Source organism: Seriola lalandi, unplaced genomic scaffold (genome assembly GCF_002814215.2).
Source record: "Seriola lalandi dorsalis isolate HSWRI2012SDOR001 ecotype SW California unplaced genomic scaffold, Sedor1 jcf7180002054893, whole genome shotgun sequence".
Classification (NCBI taxonomy): Eukaryota; Metazoa; Chordata; class Actinopteri; order Carangiformes; family Carangidae; genus Seriola; species Seriola lalandi.
In genome coordinates, this window is record NW_019525445.1 from 396,566 (window position 1) to 404,968 (window position 8,403).

General features: G+C 39.7%; 1 protein-coding gene across 1 annotated transcript; it reads right to left on the reverse strand.

Moving 5' to 3' along the window:
• Positions 1–1,688: 1,688 nt before the first annotated feature.
• Positions 1,689–8,179, reverse strand: rab38c (RAB38c, member of RAS oncogene family). The gene is made up of 4 exons (XM_023429350.2): positions 7,736–8,179; positions 6,917–7,047; positions 5,342–5,479; positions 1,689–3,844 (listed from the first exon to the last, which is right to left on the reverse strand). The coding sequence occupies exons 1-4, from the start codon at positions 7,926–7,928 to the stop codon at positions 3,683–3,685; spliced, it is 624 nt and encodes a 207-aa protein (XP_023285118.1). The 5' UTR covers positions 7,929–8,179; the 3' UTR covers positions 1,689–3,682.
• Between the last annotated feature and the right edge of the window lie 224 nt (positions 8,180–8,403).

An 8,403-nucleotide genomic window follows, 5' to 3' on the forward strand; every position in this document is an offset into this window, starting at 1 on the left:
TGTAAAATGGCAGTACATGAATCAGGTGACTGAGAAAGGAGGGCGATTGGGCCACTTCTCGGGTTCCGGGGAGGGCATCTTAAAGCAGAAGGCTGCCCCGGGTTTGCAAGGCATCAGCTGGTTCATCACCTCGGTGCATGTGTGTGTAAGACTCCGGAGTGTGATGTGCAAACTCTCCCTGATTACCTGCTGTCCAATGAAATGTAGACACATAGGGAGGAAAATCCATGATGTTATCAACACAACATGTTTGTGTGATGCTTGCTTCAACAGGATTCCTACTGTCTATCTATAATGACTTAAAATATCCCTGCTGTGATCTATTTTATGGTTATCTTTATGATTTTACAGTAGTAATATTATGTTTTTCTTAATTACATCACAACATTCCTACGTCAATGTGACTGTAACCCCCCCCCCCAGCAAGCCTTTATCATTCCTGTGATGGTCACAGTTTGTTGACATTTCTTGTAACTTAACAATAATTTCCCAGGAATGTTCCAGTTTGATTCATTTAGTTCCACCAACATTCCCAGTATAAGTCTAAATGTTCTCCCTAAACACACAAAAATACTCACACAACTAAAGCTAGCCCCTGCAGGGACTTTGGCTACAGCTCTGTTACTCAGCAGTGTATTAATATTGATTTCACTGCTCTTTATTTGGCATATTTATGGGACATATGTCCAATATCCCTCAGAGGGAAGTTGCTTTTTTAAGTATATGTAACAGCAGGAGATATTGCTGTCAAGGACCGATTATTTTGACATTTCCAGAAGTTTTATTTTGTCAGAGCAAGGGAGGATTATAAAAATGAGCGCAGATCGATTGATGAATTGTCTCAGCCCTCTTGCTCTCCTTGTGAATCACATGATTTCAGTATTTTTTCGGGTGACACGTGTTGATTTGAGCTGAGTGGATGTGACATGTCTTTTGATCCATGCAGAGAAGCTGAGTGGAAGCTGCTGAAGATGTATGTTGCAGTGTACATGGCATCACAGATTATTTTTTTTAATTATTTTTTTTACTGCATGTAGTCTGGTCCACAGAGAACGCAGTTACAAATGTGTTGCATTACAAGGCCAGGCTATTACACATCAAAGGCAGTGTAGTAAAATATAAAGCAGATGCCTAATTTGAAAACATGGAATATCAAACAACACTCGAGGCAGACTCAACAAAGGCTGTTCTGTCCTTGCTGTGCAGAAAAGAGTAGCGCATATCATGTTTTTGACTGGAAAGACATTGATTTTAGGGTTTTTAGAACATCTCGTACCAACAATAGAGCCAACAGTTTGACAGCGAGTCAAGTTATTCATATCTAGAGTAAAATATTCACCTTTTCAGGATGTTTATGTTAATTTTGGAATAAAAATGGGAATCACGGAGAGAAACCATACATACATGCATAATGCTACATCGTGGAAAAAGACAGAGTAGTGCTAGAAGAACCACAGACTTCATAAAGCGGTTTACACTTCACCACTGCCATTCCTAATTAAAGAACTTTTCAATTCACTAATAGCCTTTAGGTTTTATCAACTAATTAAACAGTCCATTTAATGGACATATCTGCTAAATTGCCTCTCCTCCATTATCTCTAAAACATTTATGTTTATTTCTGCCCTCAGAGGATTCTTGTGTGTTTTTCTCTGTAGCATGGAAGAACAGATTTTCCAGTCCATCAGTTCATGATCAAGTGTGAAAGAAAATGTCTTTATATATGAAAAGTCCAGTTATCAATACATAGAATGCATCCTTCAGATGCTGAGTATTAATCTTACACAAAAGGATTCCTCTTACATCACATTTGCAATGAAGCAAGGCTGTACTGTTCAGCAGATGGATAGTAGGCTCTGACCTCTGTAATGACAGATAGGAGGCTAGTAAACTGTCGGACACAAGTCAACACAAACTCAACAAGTCACTAGACATTTGTTCATTTCATGCAAGTAGAACCGGTTAAACCTCGTCTCCCAGAAGAGCAAAAAAAACACGCAACATTAATCACAATTTGACAAACTCACCATGACGACTGTCTCTGAAGATTGAGGGGAGACAATCTGCAGACTGGGACAAAGACTCAGAGAAGGGGGGCACATTTGTAAAATTAGTAAAAATGTGCCAAGACTCATATTTCGAGCCCTGATTCTTTTGTCTCTTTGGGGACATTTTGTCTGTTTGTAGTCATTTTGTGTGTTTTTGCAGTTGTTTTGCGTCTCTTCATGGTGGTTTTATGTCTCTTAGTTGTCATTTGTTAACATTTCTTCTTGGAAAGTCTATCAGTCACTTTATAGAAGCATGTTTTCAATTTCTTCAGTGTTACTGAGTGTAGATTTTATTTTTTTTAAATCAATTTTATCCATCTTAAATTCATTCCATAACATAATACACTGTGCTACGAGTGAAGGTGTCTAAATAATTTCTGAAGCCTCTGTATGTCAAAGAAAAGGATCCTGTGGTCCACTTTCCAGCTTTTTTTCCTGAGATTTCAACTGCATATCATGGTCTTCTCACCAGGTAGTTTGCTCAGTAGTTTTCATGTGACCATGATAACCAGTTGTTATGCTGTATATCTGTGTACTTTTTTTTGTCAAACTGTTTCAAAGGTCAAGAATGAGCAGACAAATCTGGTCAAATTGCAATGTAATCCTTCATTTTGAACCAGTAAACTGATTCTGCAGAGGTAATTTGTGAAATCTGTGACAGGTCACACTCAAATGTGGGGATTGTGTGGACAGAGACACTGTTTCAGTTTTGATGAAACTAATAGAAAATGGCTCTCAGGCCTTTGACAGCTTGTGGTACAGTCAGTTCCCTCACACTCAGCTAAACTCAAATGCAATTGAAGATGTTTTTAATGTAGGCGCACTTACATTAAATCCACAATATGCAGATTCAAGAGACATCTTCAGAACTGCAGTTTCATCTGCGTTCAGATTTTTTAAAGATTTAATTTCTCTCCCTCACATCCTTTGACTTAATAGAGATGGCATGAAAGTGGGCTGAACAAAAGTGCAAAGAATGTGAGAAGGCTTAATGTTTTTTATGTCTGTGTCCACACTGCAGAGAAAAATGCCAAAATTTGGATTTTTTCCACGTTATGTAAGAGTGAGAAAACCCATACCACTGGGAGCTGGCAGTTCAGCCAAATGTCAAGGTCACAGTGTCAGATATGTTCAAAGCAAGCAAAGAGAATCATGCAGAAACTGTATATATTAAATACTGTGTGTACCATTTTTTCTTGTGCAAATGTAACAACAAGATATTTTTAATACCTTTACCAGAAAAAATAAGTCTGTACAAAGTCCATGGCAGAAAAGAAATAACGAATGAACCTGTGTTATTAGTTTTTATCTACAACTATAAAACTAAAAGGTTGCCACACATCTGACACATATCACATTTAATGCATATCTTCCAAGAATTTAAATAATTTCAGACTTTTCTTTTACCATAAATTACAAACAAAACATACAAATTTTTAAGAATCTACAAGAATCATGTCTGAAACGTCATTAAAACTCTCTATTTTGTGTGCCAGGTATCATATTGGCCTGCAGTGTGAACACAGCACATGGACACATTCTTTTAACAAACAGTCCCTGAGCCAAACTTATCTCTGTGGCCGAGGCCTCACAGGTGTTAACTCCTCGGTTGTCTGCGACTGGTCTTTAAAGAGTCACCATTTCACGCATGACGAGCAGTTGAGATGATCCTTTGCGGTGTTAGAGTATCCAGACAGGACGAGGGAGCCGGGGTCTCGTTCTGCCACCGGGCTCTCCTCATTGTTCAGGATGTGCTCTACCAAGCAGCGTGCTGCCTCCTCGATGTTTGTGTTCTCCTGTGAGGGGAAAAAAAACAGCCATTGAATGCTTTGCCACATTCACATCGCTCAGAGGACGAATCCTATTGACTTTGGTGAGCCCCTGACTTTTCATGTAGCGCCACCATGAGGTTGACAGAGTGAAATATCTTGACATCTATTAGTTGGGTTGCCATGAAAGTAGGGATTTTCTTCAAATTTCGCACAAACATTAACTAGGACAAGGATGAACTGATTAGACTTTGGTGGTCAAAGGTCAAAGGTCAAGGTCACTGTGACCTCACAAAACATGTTTTTGGCCACACCTCACAAATTAATAGGCTAATTATGAAACTATTTAACACAAATGTCAAAGAGGATGAAATGATGACGGTCAAAGGTCAACTTCACGGTGACACCATGATGTTCTGCAAAAACACAGCAGTAATTCTAGTTTTATTTTTGTAATAAAACCATTAAAATGGCTGAGAGATAAAAAACAAATACCGTTATTTATCTATCCTGTTAAAACACTGTAACAGCAGCACAACAGACTCAAAAATGTCAGTTAGGTCTAAAGCTGGTTAACATCAGCCACTACACGCTACTCATATTAGACCAAGTCAGGCTGTTAGACCAAATGTCTGAGTTTCAGCAGTGTGATTTATTGCTTAAGAATTCTACTTTTCTTTAATAAGAGGTGCTGTGTATTATTTGCTCTTTCAAAGGTCTCCCTTTAATACCATGACAGCAGCGAGTGAATGCTCTATGCTTGTATCTTCCCGCTCTTAACCTTTCGCTTTGCTTTGATGATGCTATGACAGCCAGGTAGACAGAAATGTGCTGTTTGCTGTGTCCTAATGTCAGTTTTCTCCCTCAGAAGCTACAAATGTTCACAGAGTGTCTCCTGTATGTCATAATCACCGACAGAATGGAAAATATAGAGTATGAAAAACACTTCTTTGTCTTTTCATTCTAGCTTTACACACCGAACTAAGGAGAAGCCTCAATGTCACACACTGTTTCGAACTCTCTGTAATTCTTTGTGTGCTGAGCTGTTTGACCTGTCTGCTGAGCTTCTGCGTTCACCAGCTACACTACCATCTCCGACTCGCACTCTGGTGTGTAACTCATTAGACAGACTCTGAATGAGAGGAAAAAGCAGAGGGCTAATTCACACTAGGCTGCAGACATTCCCCTGTTTGTCTCATTAAATAATGCTCTCTAACTTTAAGTACCTGCACTACAGAGTTGGCTTGCTGACTAGCAAATATGTAGTTCATCTGAATGTGTAAATTGTGTATAGGACAGATGACTACGAACTATTTGATTTAGCTCTAAATTAATCTTTAGTCTTTTAGTCTTTAGTCTGTTGGTAAATCAACCAAGGCCTACAACCTTTTATCACTGGCCTACATTTGCATAGAAATCTCTTGTATACCAACTGATCAGTGGAAAATATATCTATGGCATTGATCTAACTCTGCAGCAGTAATTAAAAATAAAGTCACACGTCCTGCGTCTCCCCTCTCGTACTTTTGCAGAGGTCTCGAACCAGCCAACAAAGCCGTTCTCCCTGCAGAAGGAGTCGAGTTTTGGCTGCTGAGAACCCAGCTGGTCTGACTTGTTGGCCAAGAGTACAGCTGGAACTGGCCTGCCATGGTTCAGAGTCACCTTTGGAAAGAAGAAAAACAGATTACATGACGGTTGTACAAACGGTACCATCATATAGCTTACTATATAACATTTTGATGTAAAATATACCCTTATCTACCATCTTATCTATCTCTAAGTAAAGTATGTATTCAATAGTCCTCTAACATAAACATGTCAGTGTGCTAAAAAAGAACTAGTGTGCTCACGTGACATTCAGAAGGTGTTATGAAAAACCATCATGACAGTTTGATTCATGGACTCGGATGTGCACATAAAAAGTGACTGAACTAAGTGTGTCGAATCCTCAGTCTCAGAGAGTTAAACCTTCAATAACTTGGAGCCAGCGGAACACAACATAGACATATCATTTGCTTTAGCTGCAGCAAACAACAACATTATGAGAGCGGAGAGAACAAAACAGTAAAGTTACAGACAGCTGAACAGTGAGCTGAAACTTCATCACTATTAATGACAAGTTTCACATAGTCACTTTTTTGTTCATATGTTTGTTTGTTTATTACATTTGATACATTGTTATAAAGATATCAAGCCACTTTTTGCTGTCAGTTTATATGTGGATGGTTGAATAGCGTCTTAGCCGAACTGACAGTTTTTTCGTTGTAAGTTTTCAAAACCTTTAATCCGACCATCATGCTCTTTTCACGCAGCAGCCGGTCAGGTGTTCTGAGCTGAGAAAGTATTTGAACGATTATCATTTCTCATCTCTCTTTACATCTTTACAGAAATTCCCCCTCAAGTCCAGTGTCAAAAAGGTGTGAGGGGAAGCAATGTGATTAAAGCACACTGACATCTTGAGCACTTCTGATACCTCTTATACCCTTTCAGTAGCATGGCAGATTTAATTAAGACCTGTACTTTTATAGGGTCCTGGCCTTTGGAGCTGTCACACAATTGTGCCTCTAAGAACTGTTCTGAGCATGTTCTCATTTTTAATATGTCCCCCACAGTTTCACAAATAATGTACTCTGAATATTTGCCTGACATTTTATAAATAAAGCTTGTGAAACTCAGGAGCTGGTTTCACCAGCTGCTCCTAAATTCATCTCTTTCCAGAAACAGTGCCATTGTTACTCTTGACAATCAAACCACCTCAGGGTGGTTCAGGGTGAAGGGTAAAGGAGCTAATATAGAGCACGGTCGACATATCTGACATAAAACTTGATCAATTCTGTTTAATAATGACGTCAACAACATAACTCAAATACAAAACATTATGCCGACCACATTTAACAAAATGAGTAAATTAAACTTAATTAAACATAAACTGTTGTAGTGTGGCCGTTGGCCCATGTGCAGGTATAATATGATTTTTAGACGATTACAAAAAGGGCCAGAAAGACAGGACAGAGAGAGAAAGCCTCAGTTTAAGCATCTCTATCAGTTGTAGACCACAGGTGGGTCGACTTTTTGGAGCTCACGGAGCCGTCGTCTGACCTTGGAGTCCAGGTCATCCTTCCACTTCAGCACGGCATCGAACGTGGAGGCCCTTGTCACGTCAAACACCACCAGTGCTCCCACCGCCTCCCGGTAATAGACACGAGTCATGTTCCCATACCGCTCCTGTCCTAAGACGGATGGACAACCATCAGACACACACATGTTCATGTAAAGACACCTTTCAAGCCCATATAATTAAATTAACTCACGGCATGGTTTATCAGTGGCAGATATACTGTAGGAGTATGAGTTTGTGTGTTCGTGTGTGTTTATTCTACAGAAGCCGCCATCATGTGACTGATATTATGAGCATGGGATCACTTGAGTCACAGCCAGGCACAAGATCTACATTCCTCAACCAGGCATCAAATGACAGGGAGGGACCCAGGCATCCAGTGGACAGACACACACCGAGTTCACATCACTCACTCAAAAAATCCCCATCTTACCAAGTTAAGTTTATGTTTGTAAGTCCTAAAAGTAAAATAGTTATTTTTTCCTGTCTTATTTCAACATACTGACCCTCTTAATGGAGTTAACTGTACTGGAAACCAGTTAATATTATCTTCCTGTACTGGTTTATCACACACACACTTCCTTTCCTAAAAATGCTCTTAAACTCCTTTATGAAGCTTATTTCCAGAAGTAGCTTTAACAACTAACAGGTTTTCACAACTGCTGAAAGTGAAACAAAAGGTTTTTGTTTCCAGAGATCCAAGAACACACACACACACACACACACACACACACACACACACACACACACACACACACACACACACACACACTTTAACTAGTTAAAAAAGTTAGACAGACCTGCTATGTCCCACAGCTGTAGCCGGATCACAGTGTCATTGTTCCACTGCAGCACCTTCAGGGCGAAGTCCACCCCGATGGTGGCTCTGTAGTGCTGGGAGAAGATCTGATGGACGTACCGCTTGATGATGGACGTTTTTCCGACTCCCAAGTCCCCGATGACCAGGACTTTAAATAAAAGCTCCTGCTGCATGGCTGCAGCTCTGCAGATTAAAAAACACTCTCCCCAGTAGAATTATGGAAACTTTAAGAAGGCTGCAGATGTCACAGGTTTCACAGAAAAACTCTAAACTAGGTAGATAGTAAAGTCATAGTAGAAAAAAATCTTAAACTAAAACATTTTCCTTCGTCCAAGAAAAAAATATAGGATCCAAAATCACTTAGATTTGCGAGAGAAGCGTCAAGATTGCCTGCGGTCGCTGCAGTCCTCCGCACATTAGCCTGTATCAGTTTACTGGACAGCCGACTCTCAGCTCCTGTGGGCAACTTCAGTACAACAGCCTATAACGTGTGGTGCATTCAATGACTCCTCGTAAACGAAGCGTTAAGTATCAATACAACTGTATACAGTAAATGTACTCACAGTAAAAGTACAGTCGTTATTTGAAAAAAAATACTATGCAAAATGACCTAATTCATAAAAAAATGACTAGACTAGCCAAGCCTAC

Bases quoted from the DNA above. Each gene is read 5' to 3' on its own strand.
- rab38c (XM_023429350.2), bottom strand. From the start codon at position 7,928: ATGCAGCAGGAGCTTTTATTTAAAGTCCTGGTCATCGGGGACTTGGGA. The intron at 7,048-7,735 runs GTCTGTCTAACT...CATCCGTCTTAG, and splicing joins ACAGCTGTGGGACATAGCAG to GACAGGAGCGGTATGGGAAC. The intron at 3,845-5,341 runs GTACGAGAGGGG...TTCCCCTCACAG, and splicing joins GGTTCGAGACCTCTGCAAAA to GAGAACACAAACATCGAGGA.